The sequence below is a fragment of the Pipra filicauda genome, unplaced genomic scaffold, assembly GCF_003945595.2.
Source record: "Pipra filicauda isolate LSUMZ 115617 unplaced genomic scaffold, ASM394559v2 scaffold167_size3244652_pilon, whole genome shotgun sequence".
Lineage (NCBI taxonomy): Eukaryota > Metazoa > Chordata > Aves > Passeriformes > Pipridae > Pipra > Pipra filicauda.
This window is the reverse complement of record NW_024104184.1, coordinates 3,005,918-3,033,616: the sequence shown is the minus strand read 5'-3', so window position 1 is coordinate 3,033,616 and position 27,699 is coordinate 3,005,918. Positions and strand designations below refer to the sequence as shown.

General features: G+C 43.9%; 1 protein-coding gene across 1 annotated transcript in view; it reads right to left on the bottom strand.

Annotated features, from left to right (window-relative positions):
* RELN (reelin) overlaps positions 1 to 25,584 on the bottom strand; it is a 236,001-nt gene extending 210,417 nt beyond the window's left edge. Inside the window, exon 1 of the mRNA XM_039379451.1 lies at positions 25,053 to 25,584. Coding sequence (XP_039235385.1) covers positions 25,053 to 25,281 — 229 coding nt within the window. The 5' untranslated portion in view covers positions 25,282 to 25,584. The remainder of the gene's footprint in view (positions 1 to 25,052) is intronic.
* Positions 25,585 to 27,699: the final 2,115 nt, after the last annotated feature.

Here is a 27,699-nt window from a genome sequence, read left to right as displayed (position 1 = left end):
AGAACTAGTTAAAACAAAAGTGGGTCCTTCATTCCCAATGCTGAACATCATTGTCCAAGAGCAAACATACACACATGAAACTATTGCAGGCAGTTGCTTCGTGAAGGGTCGTGTTTCTATGAAAAACAAAGTATGAGAAGTTAAGAGAAAGGCATGAAAGAAACTGCAAGGACATAATCTGAGAACAGCCATGAGACCAGAACACTCAGCTGATGGAAAGGCCCTGTGAATGGCCAGACTCTCTCATGTGGCTCAGGGAAATCATTCAGAGATGATCTCTTGTCCCCATACATTCAAGGAAACAAGACTTCCTTAGAATAAGGATGAGATTACCAATGAAAAAATAGGAGTTACTGATGGGGTTTTTTTCTGTAAGGGATTAATATGATCCTGAAAAGAGATAATTCCAGTGGGATCTGCTATCAATGGAGAGGTACTACAACCATTGCATCAAAAAGGTGCAAGTAACAGACAAGTCACAACTTTCACAGAGGGACATATGACATCAAAGTGACCCTCAACCAAGAGTTCAGAAAGAGTTTAAAACCAAATATAAATGACGAACCAAAGCTGACACAAAAGAATTTCTAAATGCTTTAGAGCTTTTTGCCAGAAAAGTCAGGGTGTGCCTGGCAGATAGATGGGATTCTTCTTGAAATGGCAGATGGGGAATTTTCAGGTCAGAAGGTGAATTAATTAACCAATTAGCAGCCTGACCTGACTGCACAGACTAAATTTTTCCCAAAAACAGGACAGTAAGAAAGTCTGAACTAACTGGAAATATGTTAAGAAAGAGAAACTCTAACACAGACCTGAACAGAGGAGCAATCACATTGAGAAAGAGATTAAAGAATTAACATCCCCTCCAAATTATTACATAACAACACAGGTATCAGAGAAAGGAAGTTTTTGAATACATAGCATGGACTACATATGAAAGGACGGTGGATACTGGCTTGGATATCACTATTGTTTCAATAGACAGAAAACAAGCTGAGAGGTGAACCCCTAATTGGCTGTTTATATTGCTGACAAGGCTGGGGAGATAACTTGTCTCCTTGAAATGCAGGAAAACAGGATCTGATTGGAAGTGATGGAGATTTGAGAAAGATTTAGACAATTAAGAAAGCACACACACCCTCTTCAGATTTAAGAATGGCAAAAAAACCACCACCAAACCCTTATAAGACAATAAAATTGTAACATATTAAAAATGAAGTGCGTTGAGATGTAGCACTAACCATTGTGAGTGGTGCTCTCATGTCTCCCCCGGCAGAAACACAACGGCAGCAAGAAAGGGCAGAGTCACTAAACCCTCTCCAGAGGCCCAGGATCTCACGGGAATCTTAGCTGCTAAAATTTCAGAGCATTTGAGACAGCAGTCCATCCATTTGCAAACTGTTACTAAAAAGCTGCAGATAATAAAGATAATAAAGATGGAAACTGAGGTTGGAAAGGTCAAACATGAGATGTAGGCAGTGCTAGCATGGAAAAGCTGTAAGGACAAAGGAGGGTCTCTGCCCAGTGGCTTTGCATTTAAGCAAGGAGCAGTAAATAGTTCTTTAAAAGCATTAGAATTCATTCTCCAAACTAATAATCATAAATAAGAAATTATATTGCACCGCATCACACCACATTGATAGGCTGTAGCAAAAAAAGAAGTATGGGGAATCTGTTTTCTGTGCAGTGCAGAGAGCTGAATGAAGATGTTTTAAAGACTTACTTCCTTTTATCATGGGTAAGAACCCCAGATGTTACAACAGGTTCAGAATGTTTTCCCAGACTGACCTGAAGAGCAGTAAGCACCTAGTGGAAATAGATCCAAATGGCAAGAAAAGTACAGCTTTTACAAATACACTAATCCTCACCAATTTACATTGATGGATGTTGCTTTATGTGTGAGGGGTGAAGCAAGCAGCCTTTCCTGGCCAGACTGCTGCATCTAGGGGATATCTTAAGGCAGGAATTGGCAGAAATTAAATCAAGGGAGAATGGGAAGTGACTGATATACATATGTACATAAGACAAATATGGAAATAAATGCCACATACATAACACAGCAAAGACATACATATGCCATTCCAGTGATTTACACATAATTAAGTCTCTGGCTTACAAAACAAATTCCTTCAAACTTGTCACAGATTTAATCATAAAGGGGAGGAAACTTGCAGGTCCCAACAGGCAGTCTCTGAGTTACCTACGTACAGAACTGCACAAGTTTAAAATACTGATTTGAAACCTGATTTTCTTTCAGCAAGTGAAAATCTTTTTCAAATTGTCTAGTAATTATAAAATAGCAATACCTAAGTCTGCCAAACATCTGTGCACCATTTTAATGAAAGCAAATCTTTAATAAACATTGATCTAAAAGGTAAGGTTGTTGGAAAGTTACAAACAAACTCAACAAGGCATTTGAAATGAAAATGTCTTCAAGTTACAGCCAGAGCACTGTTTAGCTCTGTGCATTCTGTGCTATGGGGGGTCAAGGAAATAATACCAGTGGTGGAATTGTAAAGCATATTAGGAAGGCAGGTGCTGAAGTTCATTGTTATGCTAAAAAACTCCTAACAATCTTCTATAGCAATTGCAGCTGTCTTCTTTTACCAGTGTACAATAATTCTCCATCTGATTAGCAAATGTAACCACCTGCAGTTGACCAGTTTACCAGTTTAACTACTTGCAAGAATGAAATGCCTTTTAAAATAGGCAAGCTGATGCTAAATTTAAAATGCACTTTCAAAGTTTCATACTGAAAGAGTATTTCAAATGGTTGTGGAATTATATCCACTTTGGTACAAGGGCTCAGAAAATGTTTTTTCTAAAAGGTGAAAAAGTATCCTAAAAACTGTCTCAATCGATTTTGAAATACCAGGTAGCTCAGACAGTATTCTATGAAAGAAAACTATTACAACTACATTTTTATTACTAGATATATCCATCCTACTACAGGCACCCAAGACATCCAGAGAACACATTTAAACCTATACAACCATTATATGTGGTCAAATTCTCCACCTCTCTCTCCTCTTGCCTCAATGATTGTAATCTTGATTTTTGTATGAAAAAGCTGTTCCTCTTCAATATTCTTCATCTGGGCTTGTAAAACTCTATTTAGCCATTTTTCCAGGGTCATTTGACAGCTGAGTAAAAAATTATTATTTTTTGTCATTAACATAAGTCATCATGGTAAAGGACGAGGAGGGTAGATTTTCTATCTGAGCTCTCAAATTTTCATGGCAATTTTTATTGGGGTGACCTAGCTCTTTCACTTAATCTCACCAGACAACCAAATGTTTAGCAATATAGGCAATTTATGTCAGTGTCCTCCTATGAGATACACAAGTAAAACTGTAACACTTTCAGACAGGAATTTTCATTAAGGTTTTTAATGTCTCTTCTTAAGTATTGGCTTCGATATAATTTGTAGATCACAAAAATCTTCCTCTTTCTTTGTCCTACCTTAGTTTTCTGTGTGTCCCACCAGAAGAGACTCACATTTGAAACCTGCTAGTCCATTTACCTACCCTTGTAGCTTCCTTTTATATCCGAACATGAGTTTTTTCTATCCTTTCCTGCTTCATCTCATCTAATAGAAAGCAGTCCAGCAAGGAACATTTGGGTAAGTCTCATTTCCGTACAGAAAACTGAACACAGAAGAGAACACATAACAGAATCACAAAAGTGTTTCCCCAACATGTCTCTCACTAACTGTTGATCCCACTAGCTGATTTCAACTAAACACAACAGAAAGGTAAACATCTGAAAACTACTATGTTTCTGTAAACCCTCTGAAAAATCACTACCGTGAGAAAGGTATGTGCTCCCCTTCATTCCCCCCTCTGGTTTCTCCAGGGCCCTAAGCTTTTGAGCATCCATCTGGAAATATCTAAAATCTGAATTTTGCAAAGATTTTGAGCACCCGGATTCCCATTAACTTCATCTGCACTTATGTGGGCTGGAAACCTTTGAATACATAATCAGTACATGCAATAGGTATTTAGAACCCAAGGCAGTGCACATTGCTGTGCACATCAAGACTGAGAAACTGAGGGCAGTCCCTGCAGGAACAGAGAAGGAAGCTGAACCCCAGCTTTAAGCAAGGTTAAAGCAGAAATGGATAACTGCAAGCTTAAGTGCTCAGCACTATGCAAGTGCTAAGCAAAGGAGCTTTCTGTCTCCAGCCCGACCACCTCCATGGCTGAGGTGAGGCGTGCAGGGCTGGTCTCTTTGTCACCTTTGACATTTTATATGTTTTCAATAACCCATTTCTTTTTAACAATTGAAAAATGCTTTTGAAGTTTAATGTGCAATAAACATAATAATGTGTATATTGATTTCAGCAACAGCAGTACATTTAAAGCCAGACTTTATCAATGTGAATTTGCCATTCAGAATGTAATTCTAAAAGTAAGGAGATCTACAGTTATGCCTTAAACATTAAGCTGTCCGTGTACCAAGGATAAATATATATGTAATCATCTGATAAGGATTCATAGCAAAATATTCTTAAAAAAAAATCTGCAATGTTTATGGTTTAGGTTCTAGGGATTTATATTCACATGTAAACCTTATTGACTCTGCTTGCTCCAGTCAAATCCACAAGCTTACTTGTGCAAATCATTGTTGCAAAGTCAGGCTGGAAATCTGCAAAGAAACTGAAATTTTGCAAAGAATTAAACCTTGAGGAGGGAATTAGGGAATTTTTTGCTTAAGAATTTTGGAGGTTTCTTTAAAGGAAAATGAGGAGTAGACACATAACACAGAATCACAGAATCTGCTGAGTTGGAAGGGACCCACAAGGATCATTTAGTCCAGCTCCTGGCCCTGCACAGGACCATCCCCAAGAGTCACACCATGTGCCCCACAGTTATTGTCCAAAGACTTCTTGAGCTCTGTCAGGCTTGGTGTTGTGACCACTTCCCTGGGGAGCCTGTTCCAGCACCCAAACACCCTCTGAGTGAAGAACCTTTTTCTAATATCTAATCGAAACCTCCCCTGATACAACTTCAGGCCATTCCTTCGGGTCCTGTCACTGGTCACCACAGAGAAGAGACCAGTGCCTGCCCTTCTTCTTCCCCTCATGAGGAAGATGTAACTGCAATGAGGTCTCCCCTCAGTCTCCTCTTCTCCAGGCTGAACAGACCAAGTGCCCTCAGCTGCTCCTCATATGGCTTCCCCTCAAGGCCCTTCACCATCTCCATTGCCCTCCTTTGGACACTCTAATAGCTGAATATCTTTCTAATGTTGCAGTGCCCAAAACTGCCACAATATTCAAGGTGAGGCCGCCCCAGTGCCGAGCAGAGCGGGACAATCCCCTCCCTCACCCGGCTGGCGATGCTTTGCCTGATGCCCCCAGGACATGGTTGGCCCTCCTGGCTGCCAGGGCACTGCTGACTCATATTCAACTTGCCATCGATCGGGACCCCCAGGTCCATTTCCACAGTGCTGCCTTCCAGCATCTTATTCCCCAGTCTGTACAGACATCTGGGGTTGCCCATCCCAGGTGCAGCAGATATTCTAAGTGTCCGATCTTCTCAGCACCTCTTCCAATTTCTACTCCCACTGAAACAACATAATTCTCTTTCCCTACTTTCTCTTTTTGAGAAACCCTTCTTGCCTTCCAAGAAGAGGCAGCCTGGGGGAGCCCTGTTCCCCTCAAGCCCAGCTGCACGCCAGGATGGCGCATGAGTAGGCAAAGCACACAAGCACCACTTGGGACGACGTGAACCTCCAGCATCAACTAGAACAGACACAAAGGTCTCTTGAAGAGCCATTTCCTGACTGCTCACCCTGTTCACTACCACACACCTTCTGAAGACATTTTTTTAAACACTTCTGCAAAATCAGAATTTGAAATGTGTCTCGTCTTTGCCCTCACTGAGGATAAGTTGATATGTCAGTTGGAGGCTGGCATCGACCATTTTTGGATGATTGGTTTCAAATCCTCTAATCAGCTTACCGTCCAAATAATTGAGCTGTGGGTTAGGAAGGCCCTTTGAGGCATGGGTGAAGACATTCTCCATCCATCCCCGGAGGAAAATTAGAGCTGTCATTTCCAGCCCCCCACGTTGCCTGCATCTTCCTGCAACAGCCAGACAGAAGCTGCTTCAATTGCCCAAGTCTATCCTGATCCCCAGCTCTCTACTACATGTGTAGCTAACAGAATTGTAGGGTAGCACCTTTATTTTTCTGAGAAATATTGTTTTACTATACATGAAAATTTAAAGCTAGGATTTAGATACATATTTTTCTTCTATTTCATCAGAAATTATAATCCTCGCTAAACTACTCTTACCTTACTCACTCTATGAAACAATAGAACACACATGTGACACTCAGAGAGGAAGCCTAACTCAGAAGTGATATAAATAGGAAGGAAAATATATACATTAGTATGAGAAAGAGTAATGGATGCAGAGTGAGATTTTCTACTTCCACAGGCAGCCTGTAATGGGCTTTAAAACAAGGGCGGCATCCCGTGGGGTGATTTCATCCCATGCTGTCCTTGCTTAAAGGGAACAAATTACTGCTTGCCAGTAGGGATGATACAGCTGCCAGCTCCAGCACTCCATTTCTGGCCATCCCACCTGGTTCAAAGCCCCCTCAGGAGGGTGAAACACCATTTTCCACCAGAAAACAGTCACTGACAAAGTTTTCCCCTTCCCCCTGAGCTCACACCTCCCCTGTCTATACCATTCAGGACACCTGCCCCTTTTCACAGTCCTCCCTTTTTTCCAACAGCTAAAGGAGAAATGTGTTGGGAGCTCTGTTTTTCTCTTCTCTCACAAACTAGCATGCTCTGGTTTATATATCTTCCTTTTATTATCTTCCCTTTATTATCTTCCCTTATTTCCTAGTTCTCTGTAATTACATATTGGGACATCAAACGGTGAAGCAGGGACTGCTTTTGAAGGCTTTTATAATTAGCTTTTCTATTGTGTCCTCTAATACCTCCTCTGGCTTTAGACTTACTTTTTTCTGTTCATAACCTCCTGAACATATGGTGGTAAATATGCAGCATGCTGTGAGCTTCACCTGGAGTCTACTTACAATATATCTGCAATGTAAATAACAGACTTCGTGTCAGTCAATTAATCACACACCAGTGCTTGGCAGAGGGCAGGCAGATTGCAGGAAGAGAAATTGGAAAGTCGTGTCTTTATCAGCGCTGGACTTTCAAGTATTAAATATTGTCTAGCTGGCATCTTTCTGTGGCATCACTGCTTTTACCCAAAAAATATTCTATTACAATTGCATTAGACTCAATTCAAGGCCAAATTCTCCACTCATCAGGACCACTTTGGTAACATTTCACCTGTTGGAGTAATGATCCCATTTCCACAGAATATGACTCAAATGCAAATTTCATACAGAAATTAAATGAAATTAAATCAAATGAAATTAAATTTAAAATGATCCCAGGATGTTGCACAAAAATTAAATATTGCCATTCCAGTAAAAGTGTTTCTTTTTGGTAAAACAAATTCAAATTTAATTGTGTTACAGATGTGTTTTATTCTTGTTTTTGCAACAATGCATATGAGCAAGACAAAGTATTTTGTTTACCTGATTCACTTTATTTAACTCAAGGGATTCATGAGGGTATCATCAATTATAGTCACAAACACATCACTGTATTCTTAAAAAAAAGGACTCTAATTTGTTTGAGCTCTTCTAATTTGAAGAACTGAAAGGATTTTCAGTATTACATTAAAATGCCTGTCATTCCCATGGAGGATAAATGAAAATATAGAAATAAATCACCTAATATTTAAACACACTTGGGCGGAGCACAGCACAAAAGGTACGATCTAATGGAAGGTATTGTCCTAATGACAATGAAATCTCATCGAAGAGAAAAAAAAACCTGTTTATGACTGAGATTCTCCCGCATCTTATTGTACCTGGACCCAAACTCGTCTCTGTTGGGGCTGGTACTGGGGAAAGGCTTTGCCCCAAGGCTGGCTTCAGATAAGGGAACGAAAAAGTGCCTTCACACCTTCCACTCATCTCATGCTGCTGCAGTTCAGACCTACATCTCTCCCAAGGGGTTGTGTTATTGTCTTTACCCTGTTTCTTCTGAGAATTTTTGCCCACATGGCTCACTATGATCTTTTTTTGCAGTTGCCCTTTACAGAAAGCTTCTCTTTAACCAAGAGATGAAGAAAAACCTCAGGGAATAGATCAACCTTTGGCTTAAAAGCCACTGACTTCTGATGGCCACCAGAAGAACTGGTTATATGTCCAGGACAAGTTATCTTCTAAATATGACTAAACCTCACCACTGCTCCTAAGAGCTTTTGTGCAAGGGTGGGAGCAGAGGCAGCCCAGCACCCTGGGTACCTCGTCTATCCCTCATCCATGCCCACCCCAGTGCAGGAGGCCTCCCTCCCCATCACTGCCAAGCTCTGCTCACCTGGGACAGGGCCACACATCCCCCAGGCCATCCTGACCATGAACTGAACTCCCGGAGAGTCAAGCCCTGGTGCCTGGGATCCACAGGAGATGTTGCAGTAGTGTGTTTTTTTATTTTTAGTGAGGAAATAAAAGCTCTTCTCAGTGGGGATCAGTTCCTCATTGCTCCATTCCCCAATGTAAGGTATAGCAGAGTCTTAGCCAGGTGTTTCTGTGCCTCAGGCAAGTGCAGGGCCCTCTCTCCATGAGTTGTCCTAGGGCTAATAAACAGTTGAGCTCACTTGACTGTCTTCACTTTTACTGATGGCATGACCCCGGGTCTTTTCACTCTGCTGGCTACCAATTTCCATCAAGCTTTCAGGTCTCTAGCATCTTTGAGAGCTGCATTCCTACGTTATGTTTCATTGAAGTTAACCAACACATTCCAAATGGAGGAGGACAGACAGCATATTGACAGTGCCCTAGGAAAGAGCCTGTTCACATACATTTTCTTCAGGAACAAATATATTTATTTGCAAGCATAAGCGAGTAGAAAAGGCAACCACACCACAGGAATGTGAAGAACATTTATTTAGCATATTGGTCTACAACATCTTGTTATGCCAACGGAAACAGCACCAAAGCAACTGAAGCAAAAAATACATACAGTGACATTTTAATATTTGGGACATTACTACAGAGCAGTCCATTCAAACTGCAACACCCACTGGATTCAATTAGGAAGCTTTTTTCTCTGAACAGGACTTGACCATGGAGCAGTGGTTGAGTTGGAAACAAAGACAAGCCCCGAGGCAGAAGATCTTATAATACTTCTCAGTTAATTTATAATCACAATGCTTTTACTCTTAAAATATAAAGAAATAAGAAGATGTTGTGATTAAGGTGCAGAATATCTAATTTGAGAGATGCATAAAAGAAAATCAAGAAGCGCTATCTATCAGGAAGATAACTGTAAAAGGAACTAGTCTTCCCCCATCCTCACTATAAATCCTTCACTGAGAAGAACGACTACGTTATAAAGAGCAAGAACTTAAAAAAAAAATGAAAAAGGAGACATGTTAAACACTACCTAACAAGCTTCATGACATGAGCACAAAAGTCTTAAATTCAATGTCATAAATTCAATACCATCAAAAGATTCAGCTACTACGTCCTTAGAGATGGTGCTGTGTAAGTCAAGCACAGTATTAAAAGACACTGAAATCTTTAATATGTGTTAAATATTTTAAATTCATAAATCTGATTCACAGAAATATCACAGAAGCATCATCAATCCTTCTTCCGTTCTGACGTATTTTTTTAATAATTTGCCACAGTTTCTGCAATTAAAAGATATCCCAAACATTTACAGAAAACAGATGAGACAGAAAACTACCCTTGTGGACACAGTCACATGCAATCATTATGCTTACTCCAATAAACACCTCCAAATATGCCAAGATTAATACCTGCATATATTTAAATTACACCTTTGAAAGAGATTAGATTTAAGGCATCCCACCTATTCCCAGAGGTAGCATGCAGTGATTATTCCTTAGAGATATTTTCAAGGGGAAAATATCTTGTTCAAAAGTACTGAATGTTGTGATACTGCCATATATAAACCCCTCTTCTTTTAGTTTCACATTTAGGGCACATAAGCCTTTATTTTCTGTTTAAATGTACTAATCTTCTTAACAGTATAATCAAGCCTTTAATATATAATATTATCAGTTTATATTTAGAAGGAATAACCATCACGTTAGTGGTGACGGACATATCTCTCCATTCATCTGACTAAAATACACTGAATAAATCCCTTTCCCCGATTCATTTCTGCAGAGACAGCAAGCAGCTTTATTTTATTTAAAAGTAAATCATTCAGTTGCAAAATATTTATAGTTAATATGTAAAAATCCTGCTTTAAATTTGAGAAACATTTCTTTCTTCCTCCATTTCTTGCAGGGAAATATTTTTTTTATAAATAACGCAGGATTTTGCAGGCTACAAATTCAACAAAAGGCATTCCTACAGTGAACAAATCATGAAAACCTAAATTATCTTTGCATCTTTCTAGAGTTTTGTGTTCTTGGAAAGTAAAAATGAGCTTGATCCCTTAGGTACATTTAAGTAAGTTTATATTTAAACGTATCTCCGGACTCTGTTTAAAAAGAACTGAGAGATCTCCTAGTAATTCCTATGCCTGCCCAATATACTATCATCTTTGTACCACATAAAAAGTGCCCCCATCAATACAAAACTTGAGCCAGATCTAAGCCACAGAAATGTAGCCTTCCTGGGAGATATTAAAGGGAGATTTCCAAGACACAAGACAGTAGAGTTATCTTTTGGCATATGATAGGCATTGCACTAGGCCTGCCATGACATGTACAGTAAACATAATAAATAGCTGCTCTACATCCAGAACCCTGAAATACATATTAAGACCTCTGCCACCTCACTCACATATATTTCCTTGAGGTACCTCTTCTGATTCTGAAGAGCACATTTTAGCCACCCAACATGTAACTATTCATCCTAGAAGCAATCTGATTGCCTGCAACAGAAAAGCTCAAGAAACAGCAAAACAGCCAGGTATGTAACAAGGGATATCATGGAACATGCTCTTAAGCGTATAACTAAAAGAAAAATTATTATTATACTTTAATTATACCTAAACATTTCCAAATTGATCAAAAAGAATAGAGGAAATGTAATGTGTTACTATCATTCGTTCCTGATTCGCCTCAATGTTAAATACCTATATAAGGTACCCAGAAGTAAAACCCAAAATTAAAAAGGCCATCAAATTGTGGCCTAGCTAATTACAAAGACGTCAATCTCTCTATATCCCAACTGACGTAAAAAAGCACAAAGATGATTCCCCTCTAATTCAAACGCACTGCAACCACTCTGCATGCTAAACATAATAAACATATGTTAAATTCAGCAGAAGAGATGAGAACTGAACCGGCATACAGTTCGAACATTATCTAGATTGTTTGACCTGGACATGTTTTCCCTACCAATACATCAGCCCAGCAGTTTGGGGGGAAGTCACTAGATGGAAGTTGTCAATGCACCAACATTGTCAGAGCCATGAGCCCTAGCACTTTGGAAAAGGAGAGAAGAGGGGGAAAAATCTAGTAAGTTGAAAATCTGACTGCTCCTTCACACGTGGTCATCTCTTCTGCCTCACCTTTCTGCACCTGGACACCACGGTCAGCCTTGCCCTGACACAGCACTGCCCCAAGAGGGATGGAAACTGCCATCCGGATGTTCTGCTTGAGGAGTAAATTAGGAAAAATTTCAAGAAGAGGGTTAAAGCTTTTCCTGCTGCCCAAAGCTCTTGTCTCATCACTGGTATTACACAATGCATCAAAGAGATGTGGGCTTTGCTGGCACTGTTCCTCTTTCATGGTGATAACAGTCCTCCTCCTCCCTGGAGTGCAAAAAGCTGGAACACTTCAAGGTGTCAGACAGAACATGCAATTTTTGTTTATCAACAATTTGACCATTCTGAAGATTTGAGGTGCTACGCTTACTAGCACCTGTATGAGTTCTGCACATCATGAAAAATCTCCATGCTCTAGAGAAAATACATCAATTAGAACAAAAAAGTTCCCTGTTTCTCACTATTTGCAAGTGGAGAATACCTTGATATCTGCAACAAGAGAATACTTGGTAACTGCAACGAGTGCCGGCTTTGTAAATCTGGAATGAAAGGCTCTCACTAGTCGCTCACTAGTGTTTCTTAGCAGTTAGTGATGTGCAGTCAGGAGAAATATCGTACTGCAATTAATTTTACAATGTGTTTTCTCAAATGGAAAATGTTGCAAATAGGAAGAGGATTTGCTCTCTACTGTAATCTCACTAATTGGGAAAAAGGCACTTGGGGGGAGTTGGACATAGTTGTACCACTACCACTGCTCAGAGACAGCTGAGAGTTTATAAAATTGATTTGTATTAAGAAAAGAGCCAGATGCCATTGCACTGGCACTCTGTTGGTGATGAGTGGCATAAAGGCTCCCTAACATCTGCTACCACTTGATAAAACAAAACTTAGATCTCTTTGAGTGAAAAGGTCCGCAGAGTAATCCGGGCTGCCTGAGGCTGGGAGGGAACGGTGCTGGCAGCTCCAGCCAAACCCACACCTTTTCATCTCCACTGGTTGAGGCAAATTCTGCAAACATCACAGCTCTGCTGGAACTCCCTTATACTGCATAACTGCACTAACTACAGGTTGAGGGGAAAACAGGGCAATAAAGAACACAGGGATCGCTTTCCTGAACAAAATAAACCTGCATCTCTCAAATCCAATTTGTACGTCCGCTTTGGCAGTTCATTTCTATTTGAGGTGGACAGCCTTGTAAATATTGTTCCATCAAAAAAAAAAAAAAAGAGATCATTTTAGAGACATGAAGGACTATTTGTCTAGTTCAACAAATGACAATTCTATAGATGCATTGCAACAGGTTTTCAAGTTCAGAAGCAGAAATATCCTTTAACTGTAAGACATCCAGAAGGAGGCAAGTGATAGATCTCCTCTAAGCCTTTTTACTGAACATTTCATTAGGGAAAAGATTTCTGCTGAAAAAGAAAACTGAACAATGTAAAGCAAAATGTGGTCAACTTATACATTAGTAGCCACATAGCAACCACAGGTATCACTATAGAAAGCATGAGTCTGTTACCTTGGAAATGTCATTATTGCTACCAACTGTGCCTTGGTGCCTTAAAGAGAGAATTATTATTCTGTAATTTATTTTGGGAACAAACATGAGTAGAGTGGTCTGAATCAGATCTGTTCAGTGGCCGGAAATTAAATGGTCAACTTGTCAGAAGTAGAACTGTTCAATTTTTGGTTCAGTGACCAAAATGAAAAGAGAAAGAAAGAAAAAGAGATCAGCTTGGGTTAACATAAAAAGGAGAAGTACTGAGGGATCTGGCACAAAAAATAAATTAAAATATCAGTTAGGTCAATATGAAAATCTTCAATGAACCCAAAACAATTAGATAAAGAATTTTGTTCAAGCAGAAAAGTCTCATTCCATTTTCTGATTATGCAGGTAACTTCTTTTCTTTTTCTTTTTCACAGTCAGTTTCACAATTAAGATACATTTACAGAACAAAAATAATGTTTTGAAAATATCAGGAATATATTTCAAATGTTTCACTTCTCCCCATTTTCCATTAAAACTTTTACCACATTCTACTGAAATAAATTATCAGGTTTTATCCTTTACAAAACCAGATTGTATATGAATTCACTACAGACATGGCAATTCTAACTAAATTAATTCATAGAATCACAGAATGGTTTGGTTTGGAAGGGATTTAAATATCATCTTGTTCCAATGCTCCTGCCATGGGCAGGGACACCTTCCACTAGACCAGGTTGCTCAAAGCCCCATCCAATCTCACCTTGAACACTCCAAGTTATGACAAGTCCAGAACTTCTCTGGGCAACCTGTTCTAGTGCCTCACCACTCTCACAGCAAAAAATTTCTTCCTAATACTTAATCTAGACCTGCCCTCTTTCAGTTTAAAGCCATTACCCCTTGTCCTATCACTACATGCTCTTGTAAGAAGTCCCTTTCCAGCTCTCTTGTCGGCCCTTTTCAGGTACCAGAAAGATGCGCTGAGGTCTCTCCAGAACCTTCTCTTCTCCAGGCTGAGTAACCCCAATTCTCTCAGTTTGTCTTCATCAGAGAGATGCTCAGACCTCTGATCATCTTCACGGCCCTCTGGACTTGCCCCAACAGGTTGATGTCCTTCTCATGTTGGGGGCCCCAGAGCTGAACACAGTACTCCAGGCTGGGTATCAGAGAGTGGAGCAGAAGGGCAGAATCACCTCCCTTGACCTTCTGGCCACACTGCTTTTGATGCATCCCAGGACATGTTTGGCTTTCCGGGCTGCAAGTGCACATTGCCAGGTCATGTCCAGCCCCTCATCCAACAGCATCCTCAAGTCCTTCTCCTCAGGACTGCTTGTGATCTATTCTCTACCCAGCCTGTATTTGTGCTTGGGATTGCTCATACAAGAACTTTATCAACTTCAAAAACTATTCAACAGGGTATCAGTCATCAGCAAATCAACTAAAATAATTGGAAAGCATAAAAATATTTGCCTGGGGTTTTGGATCTTTGTACTAACGGGAATGAGGTTCTGAAGGCTACAGTCATTTTGGGCCAGAGTCAGAAGAACCACTGTACAGAAATGTCAAACACTGGAATTTAGCCATAGACCCTTTTTTTCAAACATACATAGCAATTCATAGGACTGATTCTTTAATTTTGATACCTGGCATCCCCACAGACTTCTGCACTGCAAGGTTGGACAGTGCTTTGTTAAACCAGGATCTTTGCCTTGGCCAGTTGTGCTGTTTTGTTTCTCTCTGCAGTTCTTGGTATCAGTGTTTTCATCCAATGCCCAGATAAATGTGTCTAATTCTGGAAGGAGGGTTGTTTTTTTTTCTAGCAGTGCATTTCCCCTGTGAGATAGGAACACTGGAAGGTTATTGTGGGTTGGAAACCACAGCTTGTTTAGCCAGAAAGATAAATATTATCTATATTTCTTGTTCTTTCCTATCTATTGTATTGTCCTGGACAGCAGTGGGAAAAGTGGAAGGCAAATGGCAGAGACCTTGCCAAGCCCCATGACATGATGAATGACTTCTCACATCCCAGGGCTTGACATGAAGAGAGGCCACAGAGGGTCATGATGCAGTTTTCAGATGTTAAAAAGGCTGATCACCTACCCATTGCTTTCATTTCCAGCAGAAAGAGTTCCCCCATGCAGGACCCGCCCAGCTCTTCCATGAAGTATTCGTCTGCAATAGCACAGTCACCTACCCAGGAAAGCTGATTTTTAGTATCCTTGCTAACTCATTTATGGATATTCTACCAGACATGTTGAATGCTATGACCACAAAGTACCTCTCAGCCATAGAGAGAAAAATATTCCTGGATTTCTTCAAGTCTTCTGAGCAAGTGTTGTGTGCTCTCTCTTTTTCCCTTTCCTTCCCTCCTCTTCATATCATATGCACATGGACAGGCAATTGTGAACAACCAATATGCAAATCCCTTCAAACCAAGCTGGAGCAGGAACCACCTGAGGATGGGACGCAGCAGGATGAAGAGGGGAAAACAGCATTTGCTCCTGGATTCACGCCTGTGCATGAAAGGGAGTTTGCTTGATGGATTTCACTGTACAAACCGAGGGTTTTTTTTCTTTGCCAACTTCTGATCATCTAACTGCACTCTTGAAAATTACGTTGGGGAGATGGAAAGAGGGAATTCGTGAGGTCCCTGATTCTGTGTGCTTTTCACCAGCTGGACTGCTCAGTGTACACTCATAATGCAGCCAGGCTCTGGAAGGGGGCATGGGATAGGCTGCCAGCATCCAGCCACCCATATCAGCAAGCAATGATGAGGTGGACAGTAGGAGACACCGGCACAGCTGGAGCTGGAGCTGGCAGGCAGACCCTCTTCCTGTCTCAGATCTGTCAGGTCATACCTGTTTATTTACAAAAGTATCCTTCAAGCAGAGATGGGGAGGAATAAATTACTCTGTATAATCTGAGGCAATCAAAATTTTGCTAAACATCGTGCAAGAGCTCTTGGCATTTTGTATCAGTCTGGTTTATAATTCAGTTCCCTCAGCCCAGTGTGTACAGTCCTGTCTCCTGTGGCAAACAAGCAGTCACAAACATGAGTATGTGTGAGTAGAAGCCATTCTGGGAAACACATACAGACCTTCAGCCTTTTGATAATTAATCTGCTCACCCTGCTGCAGAAAACCAAGGGGACTGCCAGTTCCCCCACCACTGTACCTTGCAAAACCAAAGAGAGAAACCAGTGACCACCCTGCATGGCTTCATGACCCAAGGCTTCTGCTTCAAGAGAGACACAGCAACAGCTTTACACATGGCTTCACAAATATTTCCAACACCCAGTGAGCTCCTACACCCAGAAGGCTGGGCTTATTAATAATACTTCTCATACTAATACTTCTCTCTTAGCAAAACTAAATCAAGTTTTACTGCAGGCATAATAAAATAAAATACTCCACACTGTCCCCTGGAGCTGCTCCCTCCTCTGAGTAGGCAGAGAGGAAGAGGGGAGGAGAGGATGGGGGTGGAGGCATGCGAGGCCACCACCCATCTGATGTGTTTTCCTGCTGGCACCCAGCCCTTCAGCAAGGAGGTGGGAAGAGGCTGTCCCACAGCACACCACCTGCTGGGGAGCAGGTTTGTGGGGAGTGCTGGTCCCACTGCAGGGCTGGGTACACCCCATGGTGTTTGTCACCCCAGGACACAGGAAACTAGGGCAGAACTTGGGCATGCACTGTAACACATGCACAGTTCAGAAAGAAACCTGCAGGACACAAAATTTTAGGAAGGTCAATGTAGAATTCTGAAAGGAGGCAGGGGTGCGGAATGTAAGACTAAGGGTAGGGGAGATGGATTTGTTGCCTGCTGTCACTCAGTGCTCTTGCAGGTTGAACTTCAACAGACACAGTCTGGAAAAGTGCCATTGATTTCACCCCCCAACGAGATGCTTGTGAAACTCTCACAACCAATATTAATATCAAAGCACTAGAGAGGAGCAGGGAACAGTCACTTCTGTTTTGTTCCCAGAATGAAAAAATATGGCAAGAGGGATCTTACAAAGGCTGTGACAAACAGCCTCCACTTTGTGATAAAAGCCTTTGGGAAAGTGTCTGAACTCCTTGCCTGCTCCTCAGCAACTTTCACAGGCCACTCATGTCCAGTCCCCCAGGACTCTTGCTTTTTCAACTGAGATGTTCATTGCCTACAAGAAGTCATGAGGAAACTCTGCAAGGTAGTAGTCAGGGATGTCCTGATTCCCCGGGAAGATCAGGATCCCGCTGGGGTGGACGGAGAGGAGCCTTGTGGATGGAGATCTCTACCAGCATGCAAAACCCACATTCACCAAACAATATCCCCAAACAGAAAGTCATGCTGACAGCAGCAGGACAAGGGTGAACAGCCAACAACTACACCACAGGGAGTCTGGAGTGACGCAGGTGATGCTGAGGCTGGTGAGATGAAGAACAAGCCCACAGGTGCCTCTGCCTGAAGCTAAACTGAACCCAGCTGCCCCGAAACACTGTGGTGCCACTGAGGCATCAGCTGCTCCAGATGGTTGCAGCAGACAATGGCAAGGAGCCTGTGGCTCCGTGCCCGGCCACGGGGTGCCATCTCCAGCCCCAGCCAGGACCTCTCCAGCTGCAGAAGGACAGAGTAATGCCTGGTCCTGGACTGTGGAATAAACAGGTACAGATCATAATGTCCCCTACAAACCCCAGTTCTCCTTCTCCAAGCAGGATGTACCCCTCTCAGAAACAGCCCTATTTAAGGCAAATGCTTAGTGAGATATATTAAAAGTCTTTAAAAAAGCCCACTTCCATGACCCTGCTCTTCCCTTTAGGAAAAGAGTCAAAAATGTGTCACCTGTGGGAGGCATCTGAGCACTGAGGAGACCTGGTGAAGGTCCCATGGGCATGGACCAGGGGGATCTCTATCTCCATGATGCCACTGTCCATGGAGAGTCCATGGGCTCTGGATGTGAGCTGTGCAAATTGTGTGGCACGCTATGGCTTTCCTTTTCCAGGACTGACCTGAGGGAAGGAGGGATGGAGGAAGGTCACCTGCCCAACAAGAAGGCATCATCTGACAAACTGGGAAGGTCTTTCCCTGAGTAATCTGCCAGTGGGCCTTGACAGATGTTAGAAGCTGCACTGTCAGAGTTTGTCCTATGTTTATCCCATAGGTAAATCCTAGTTGGGAGGAAAAAAAAGGTAGGAGTTACACAAATATTCCAGACACACATTTGCACTCTGTGCACCTTTCATGCCCGATGAAAAGGCAGGAAATGTTAACACAAAGAGAGGAAGCATGTTAAAAAGACTGAACCTTTCATCGGAGACCATTGAAATTCTCATAGCAAGGGCCGGTATGAAAGGTTGCTTATTCTCAGAGGTAAGACAGTGCCATTTCCTTCCCTCTCCATGCAGCAAACACTCATGACAAATCCAAACCACAGTTGTAGGGCATGAGATGCACAAAGCAAATAAAGGTTGCATCTGAATCCATCTCAGCTGCATCACCATGGCTATTACAGGATTGAAAAATCATACTTCAACCAGTCAATATGCAAATACTGTAGTACTGTACCATCATAAAAAATGCTACAGCATTTCAAAAGCAGTGGCCTCCAAAAATCAAAATCGAAGCAACAGTAAGGAAAATGAGAAATGCCACAGGTCTGACAATCTCACTTTGTCCTACCTAATGAACCAACATGGGTTTGGTGGAATAATCAATACAGGAAGCAATGGAGAAACATCCTACATGCAACCATGCAACAGTAACCTACTTATAAATCATTTAGTGGTCACCTTAGGTCTTGGAGTACAAGATTCATCTCTTGTTTTTTATATATATCTATTTATATATAATTACAACTACTAATTATTTATAAGAAAAGCAGTTTGTATGAACAAACTTTAGCAATGAATTCCACAGATAAATTATGCACATTAAAAAATATTTTTAAATGCAGAAATCAGAAAATATGTGCAATATTTCCACTGAAACAGTATTTTTACACCCTTTAACTTTTCATAGGTTTCTTTTCTTCCTTGACTTCAACACTGAGTGTCATGTTATAAGAAGGTCTGTGCACACATGCCAGCTCCCACAGCAAGCCCCGGGCCTCGGATGGTGAACTCACTGAGGCAGAGATCATTTTTTCCTGTACACAGACCACAGTCTGTCCGACACAGACCCACAATACCAACAATACCGTGTCCGTCCCACAGTGAGATGTCACCTTACAAATGTGGGTCACGCCAGCATGCCATGCTGGCTTTGATTTCTGTTATTTGGGGCAATCAAGTCTCCTTTGCAGGGGGGAGCAGCCCCCTGATGAGGGGAGAAAGGATTTAACCGGAGATTACATCTCTTCTGCAAATTTGCAAGAAAGGCTCATTTAGGCCTTTCTGGACCTTCTACCTCCTTTCATCAATCCCTTGCCTGACGACATCTTTGTCTGGGCCATCTGCTGACCGCTTATGTGGCCCATGAATTACAGTGATGGCAGCTGAAATCATTGAAATTTAACATCTTCCCTGGCAAAACACAGTTTGTAAGAGGCTGTCAGCTGTGACCTTGCCTACCTTTTTCTTTTAAGGTTGGAACCCTTCCTCAGTTTCTGGTCAAGGGATCTTAAAAGCATAACTTTTTAAAATTTGCAAAGACATACCACATGAACTCTGGGTCCACACAAGAGTTTCAGAAATACAGACAATGCGTTGGTCAACATCAAGATCTAGAAACACATATTCACTCAATAACATGCTAAGTAAGGCTCAGATCTGAGAAATTCAAACAGGCCACAGTACTCATAAATCAGCCTTCCTTTTTCAAATCTCACTTTATGCAAGAAAATCCTAAATAAAGCAGAGCAGAGTCAGGGTGCGCTCTGGGGGCTTTGGTGGATGAGGGCACTTTTAGTAAATGCTGACCCAAGATGAAATTTTTATGAGCTATGAAACCCTTATGCAGCTGTACGATACTGCTCAGGACCTCAGAGGAAAGGAGAGACTTGAAGATCAAGAGTTCCCCCCCATTCTTACTAATTCCCTCACCATTGCTACCTATTGCCAGCCTCACATTTTTATTATGTGTCCCTTAAGAGTTCTAAAATAATCCCTGGAGCTAACTGGATTCCCATGAGCAAAATTTTTTTCACACTTCTTTAATTTAAAACAAAAAATTATTGAAGGTTTCATTCTCCTACAGATCAGAGAAGGGTGTAAGTGGATGAGATGAAAGGTTTTGAGGGAATACCCTGTGAAAGACTCAAGAAGCTGACCTGGTTCTCAGGCTGATACTGGAAAACATGGACCAAAATCTGATCTTCTATTACCACCACACTATCTCTAATGTCACCTTCTTCCTGTGCATTACTTATTTCTTCTGACTCACTAAAAGCTTCCTATACTTCAGCATAACTGATAGAGAAAGTATCAATAACTGAGTTTCTGCCACTCAGTTATAATCCTGTTTATACCTCAAGCAGCATCACTACTTACATTCCAGCTATTCTTTCTTCCCTCACTTCAAACTCAAACATGTTTTTATTTCCTAATAATCTGAAGAATAAGAATTTACAATGAAAATACCCACCAGAAATGTAAGTAACCCTAATGAAAATAGATCCTAAGTCACAATCTGTATTTCTTAAATACAGCAGTTAAGAATGAAGGTGGAATTGGACAGACTTTAAACAACTTTTTATCAGTGCTGAAAGAGTGCATAACTACCACTTAAAATAGTTGAAAACTGTTTTTTTACAACCTATCATGGCAATGGTTCCAGACAATATACAGTATATCTAAGAATAGTAGCAGTCATTGATGGAAACTGATAACATTTGGGGACTGAAGGTTAATCCGTTCTGGAAAAAAAAAGGGAACAATGGAGAGTGAAATAGAAACTCAAGTCTCATTAACTAAAACTATTTTAAGGACAGAATGATGAGTTTTAACATCAATCATGGGAAAACAGTTCAAAGTTGTTCCTAAAAGATCTAAATTTGAAACCTTGGGAAAAAGGAACTCTTTGCAGTGACAGCAAAAAAAATCTTAAGGGATAAGACAAAATACAGTGTAAAGATAATCCGTTTGTATTTTTTAAACACTACAAATCAGACTGTTCATTTTGAGCTTTCTGTGATTAAGGTCAGTAAAGACTCAATGTTCAGTCAAGTTTATCCTTATTTCTTTATGCAGCTCCAATGTACTTATCTGCCCATAAATCATGGTACGTGCTCTCAGCACTGAAGGCACATTGACATGGATAATCAAAAATTGACCGCAGATTGCAAATAAACCCGAATGAAGTTGTATAAAAATTTTCAATTTATCCTGTTGTTGGCTTGATTTTTTTTTTTTTTAAGAAATTGTATTCTGCTCTGTATATTACAGGGGAAATCCCAGGAGAAAAAACCAAAACAGGATCCTTGCTGTCTACCAGCAAAGCCACGATCAAGCCAAGCGGGCCGTGATGCAGCTCTCTGAACACGCAACCACTGCTCAGGTGGAAGAAAACTGAGCAGGTGCCCACATCAAACCAGTGCACACTTTGTCAGTTTGCATTTGAGCAGGTGCATAAGTGCTTTGCTCAAGGACTTAGTTACATTTAATATAAGCTAATTCGAGGAATAAAAGTCTACCAAAGGTAATAAAATTGTTTACTGATGTATCAAGTCAGTCCTCTGTATAAAAGAGCATACTTATAGGCAGCGTAGGTCTGGTCCTATTCAATCAGTGATTAAATATTTACTGATTTCAGGAATAGGGCCAAGTCTGGACTATTTTTAAGGATTAGGGGAGAAGTGCTAAATCCCAAAGTATCTAATTTAACTATGTAAAGTAAGGAATATTATTGCCTTTGTTTTACTTATGAAATTCAAAGGCACGGGAAAATAAAGTGCCAGACTCAGGGTGTCAGAGAAGCCACTTGCAGAAGCTCTTGTGCTTGCCCAGTTCCCAGGAGAGTGTCTTCTGCAACACATGCTGTTCCTCTCCCGTCGTGCTGGGGCAGTGCCACGGACAGTTGGGCAAAGGTCTGAGAGGCCCTGTTACAGCCCCACTGAATGCACAGTGGTTTGACAACCCCTCCAAGAGCCCAAGGAAATGTCTAAACAAATTAGCAGAAAGTCATTGGCCGATTTTTTTTTTAATCAGAATTTTTTCTCATCCAGCGCTTGACACGTGGTTTCATCCATTTCACTCCTCTTTGAACCTGATGCTCTTGGATGCTATTGTCACCTGTCCCTGTTGAATGAAGGGGCAGTAAGTGTAAAAAAGGGCCTCACTGTAACTTGCAAAGATTTGGACCACACAAATACAAAGTGTATTTTAATATGATCTCTGAGCAGTTGAATTTGCATTGTACATATGTAAATCTCCCTTTGTCCTGTGCTTCTGTGCAGCATCTCAAAACTCCTGCTCTTTGTGCCCAGAAGACCACCTTTAAAGTTTGATTTCTGAATGAAAAATGCTCAACCAGTGCAGACTGGCATTTTCCAGCATTTTTTAACTGCACTATATAAAATTCCATGTTGCTTCAAATTATTTCTTCAGATTGTATACTCTGAGGGTTTTTTCCTCGTGCTATATTTAACACTGATAATTGTTACATTTAAAAATATTCAAATGAGATATTTCAAAATATCTAACTGATTAAGTGTGCTTAGCTCACGGATATGTCTGCTGCACTGTGCATAGCAAATAGGCAGTGCTTCTTGCCTTGAAATCATTTGGTATGGGTAGATGTTTAATCAATGCACAAATCTGAAAAGAAATTTGTTTGGTATCAGTCAGGAGGCTGGCCTACACCGAGGTGTACCTACACCTTGCACTGTGTAAACAAATTAGTTTCCAGGTTCGTCTTGTGGACTTTCTTCTGTGTTCATCCTTTGAACGCGTGCAATTTCTTTACACTTTCTTAACACGGTGGCTTTAAAAGATACCCTGAAACGCTTGGGTTGCACCCCCGGGCAGATGTTGGCCTCTGGATGGTGCTTGGGGCAGCAGTGCCCGCTTCAGACGGAAAGGCGTAACCGCGGTGCCAGTTTCGGAGGGGCAGCGGGGTTCAGGGTGTCCCCGGGGAGATGCCGCGGCAGCAGCGCACGGAGCGCGCTGGGCGAGGCGCGCAGGGCCGGGGAGAGGCGCGGGGCAGCAGCGGCTCCGCAGAATCTGAGAGCGGACAGGGAAAAATCCCGCCAGGCACAGAGGTAAATTCAAAGACGCCGCGTTTTGCTCTCTCAGATGCAAAAACAGCGGCGAAAAATCCACCCCTGGCCACCTGAAAGGTCTGGCGCGCAGCTGGGGCGCCGCTCCGCAAGCTGGTACTTCAAGAGTCAAAAACCCTTTTAAAAGAGCGAGAGGCAGAAGAGCATCCCCGGAGAAACAACCTCTGTCCCTGCTCCTCATCCTGCAGGACAGACGGACAGCCCTGCCCGTCGTTCTGCCCGCAATGGTCCCGCCACAAACCTCTCTCCCTAGACCAGCAACGGGAGTTTAAACATCGGCTGCAGGCTGGAAAACACGGCAGCAGCGATGACAGGGAATGATTCGGTTATTTACGTGGCTGAACCATAATTTCAAAAATCCAGCATTTAAAATACGGAAATCCCAGCTTCTTTTTTCCCTCAGCGCATTTGTGGTTTAGCAGGTTGAATGCAATTTACTTAACTGGAGTGTGTATTACAGGCTGTAATATCTGGGAGCCTGTGGAAAAAATTTTTCTGGTGAGGTCATGTAATGGGTTGTTAAAAGGACAACAATATTTTAAAAGCAAAAGTTTCCTATGAATTTGGTAAAACTATATTGTTAAAGCTTATACGTAGGCAAAAACTTCAGGACCCCTTAGACTGCGTGAAAATGAATATTTGATATGTTTGGGGTTTATGTCTTTACAGTAAAAATTTCAATCAGAATCTTCACATAACTCAGTTATTCAATGATTTGCCTGAAACTTAAATTCTGAACTGGAATATATCGAAGTCAAAAGTTTAACTTTATCTTTAGCCAAGGACCATCACACAGTATCTGTTTCTGAACAAAGCATTTTAAATAAACATTTACTGACATTTTCTCTGACTTTCAATTGCCTATTGCAGAATTAGCTGTTATTATTCTGTAGCATTGCAAACCCCAAGCAGACACAAAGAGAGAAGGATTAGACCTTTAAATGGTCTCTCACCATTAGGAATTAAAAAATGTTTCCCACATGGAAGTTTTCTACACAGAGCAATGGTGATGAGGCTGTGGAACAGCACAGTTGTTGGTTTCCAGGGGCACTCTGCAGCCGAAAGCAGGTTCCCACAACAGTGTACCTGCCCTGGGCTGTGTCCGTCACCCAGTACATCGCCAAAGTAGAGACTCTACTTTGTGAACAACTTTGCCTACTCTTGTTCATTCTCCTCCGCCTGGGCGCTTACAGAAAGGACGTTAATTTATTAATTCTGGGCACGACCTTCCATCTCCAAAGCCACCTGCGACTGCCTGACCCCCAGCCCTCGCCCGTGGCTCCTTCAAGGGGAGCAACAGGCTGGCTGGCTACCCCGGCCGCGCCGGGCCGGTCCCCGCAGTGACACATCGCGGTGACCTGATGGCACCGCCAGCTGCGGCACCTCAGAACCCCCGAGGAGAGGGTGATGCGCTCAGTGCAAGCCGGCTCCGAAAGCCGCTGGAGTGAGAAAGGGACAGATTGCCGGCAACTTGGGAGGCTCTGGGTCAGGCTCGGGGCCAGTTGAGGAGAGGGGACTCGCAATTTCCTCTGGCTCCGGGCTGCGCCTGGCTGGAGCCACGCCGAGGCGGCGCTGGGACAGGGGCGCGGGCGGCGGTCCCCGCGCCCGGGGCTGGTGGAGACGGTCCCGCACGGCAAGGGTGCCCCTCCGAGCCTCCCGCCGGGGCTGACCTGGGGCACGGCACACGATCCCGGGGTTCCCCCTCCAGAGCGCCCGCTTTCCCCCCACCACTCTCCTTCCCGCCGGACACTCCGGGGCCGCCCAGGAGACGAGCAGCGCCGAGCACGGCGGGCGCCACCACCTACCCTGGTACTCCTGGCCGGGCACGTAGGCGGCGGGGTTGCCCGCGATGTGGAGGGCGATGAGCACCTCGCCCTGCTCGCCGTCGCCCTCCAGCTCGCCGTGGTGGGTGCAGAGGAAGAAGAAGGGCGAGAAGCGGGCACGGGGGGCAGCCGCCCGGCCCGCCGCCAGCAGGGCACCCAGGGCGGCCAGCAGGCAGGGCCAGCCCCCGGGGACGCCCCGCCGCCGCTCCATGCTGCTGCCGCCGGCGCCGCTGGGGCATCCAGGGCACGGCGGGGCCGGCGCTTCGCTCCGCTCCGCGCCGCGCGGGACGGGGCGGGACGGACGGGACGGGGCGGGCGCTGCCCCCCGCCGCGGCCCGCGGGACTTCGAGGGGAGGCGGGCGCGGGGCTCGGAGCGCGGAGCGGATCGGGCAGGGGCGGCCCCTCCGCGCCCGACGAAGGCTTGCGCCGTCCCCGCCTGCCGCTGCCGGGGTGTGGGGCACGGAGCTGGGAGTGCGAGGGCTGGGAATAATTTATTTCCCCCGGTGTCGGGGTGGGAGGGAGGGAAAGGTCCCTCCCCTCCTCCGCCTCCTCCGCCGCCGCCGCCCGCTCCTCCTGCTCCTCGCTCTGCGCGCCGGTGTGCGGTGCTGCCGCTGCGGGCACGGGGGCTGCTAGCTGGGCTCTGCTGCCCGCCCTTTGTCTGCCGCGGGGTCCCTGCCCCTGCCCTGCCCCTGCGTCCACGCCCCAGCTTCTGCCCCTGTCTCTGCTCCCGAATCCCAGCCCCTACCACTGCCCTTGCCTCGGTTCCTCTACCTGCCCCTTGTCCCTCCTCCTGTCCCTGTCCCTGCTCCACACCCGGACACCTGAGTCCCTGCCCCTGCTCCCTCCTTGTTCCCATATCCCTGTCTCTCTGCTTCTATCCCTCTATCCATTCTTTTGTCCCATTCTTCTGTCCCTCTCCTCCATCCCTTGTCCTTTTGCCCTGTCCATGTCCTTGTCCTCAGCTTCTATCCCTCTATCCATCCCTCTGCCTCATCCCTCTGTCTCTGTGATCCCTCCCATGTCTTTTTGACTTGTCCATGTCCTTATCCCTCTGTCCTGGCCCCTGTACACCTGCCCCATCCCTTGTCCTTCTACCCCTGCTCCTCTGCCTCAGTCCCAGCTCCTGCCCTTGGCCCCGGCTGCTGTCCCTGTCCCAGGCACAGCTCTGCCTCTGCTGTACCCACTGCTGGGGAAAAGTGAGATTTTTACTTAAACCTCCACTGCTATTTTTAACATCATACACATGCACACACAGGGACAGGGGTAGGTCCAGCAGCTCTGGGGGGGCAGTGTGTGAGTCCCTGGGGAGTGCAAGTCCCTGGGAGAGGGCTTTAATGCCCTGAGAGTGTGTGCCCAGGCCCTTCATCCCAGGAAGAGGGGCAAATCCAGTGGGGACCACAAGGAGAATGAGCAGCTGAACACAAAACACTGGCAAGTCAAATAATTCATATAAACATACATTTTTAACAAAGCAGAGCTGACAGAGGGGCCAGAGCATCAGGAGATGGGAACAAATCTACCACGGTTTAAAGCATCCACCATGCTGCTACTGGACCCTGCCCAATGCCCAGAGACAGCCGGGGTGAGCGTTAGTGACATGATGTAATCGGAAAGGAGAGCCTACCTGCCAGCATTTTTGAAGTGCAAAACTGGCACAGTCCAGGGGCTCCCTCCTGGATTGGTTTCAGTGCCAGAGGGAAAGGCTCCCTCCACGGAGGTGCAAGCCACATGGATGGCACCACGCAGCTGCCCTATGTCCGTGCAGGCTGCTTCCCTGGCCCACCTCCCACCCAACTGATGGAGATCCCGTGCACGGTGGCCCAGGGGACATCCTCACCATCTGCCCAGCCTGCCTTTTCCTCTGGCTCAGCCTTGAGTCTGAGTTCACTGCCACCAGCAAAACTTTGCTGTGGTTTCCTGTCTTCCTGGGTTGCACCTCACTAGGGATGGAGTGAGGCGATGTCCCTCCTCAGCTTGGATGGAGAAATGCATTGCATTTGCTATAGAGACAAAAGGGACTGGTAGTGGACCATGTATGGGACAGGACACCTCCAACCGCTGGTTAGTGAGTGTCCCTGGCCACTGCCATGGAAACTGGTCTTTGCAGTAGCTAGTGAGGAGCTGGTTTGGCTCCAAGACTTCCTTTTTAGGTGGTTTATTTCTTTTTCAACTTTGGGTATTTGTTTGTTTGGTTTTTTAACATCTGTGCTCCTCCATATATTTCAATGCTTGTAAAAGTGACAGACTAATAATACCATTTCCTCATGCCAAAATATCATGTAGGCAAAAGCTGTGCAGGCTTGCTGGTGAAACCACTGCCAACGGGATGTGTTCTCCCTTGTGCACTCCTGCTTCCCTCCACCAAGAGCTTGCCAGTGAGGCCAGGCCACGCCAGAGGGGCTTTGTCTGGGCAAACACACCCTGGCTTGTGCCTGCTCTGCCCAGCAGTCCTGGAAAGTTGGTCAGTCATTTTGGGGGGCACTGCTAGACGCAGGCAACTCTCTTATTTTATGAAAAAGAAAGTGGCAGGGAAAGATGGGGTCTCACTGCTGTGGGAGGAGGGGATGCTGTCTGCCTTTGCTGGGATGTTGCTGTACCAGTTGCCAGCAATGCCTTCTCTTTTTTTTTT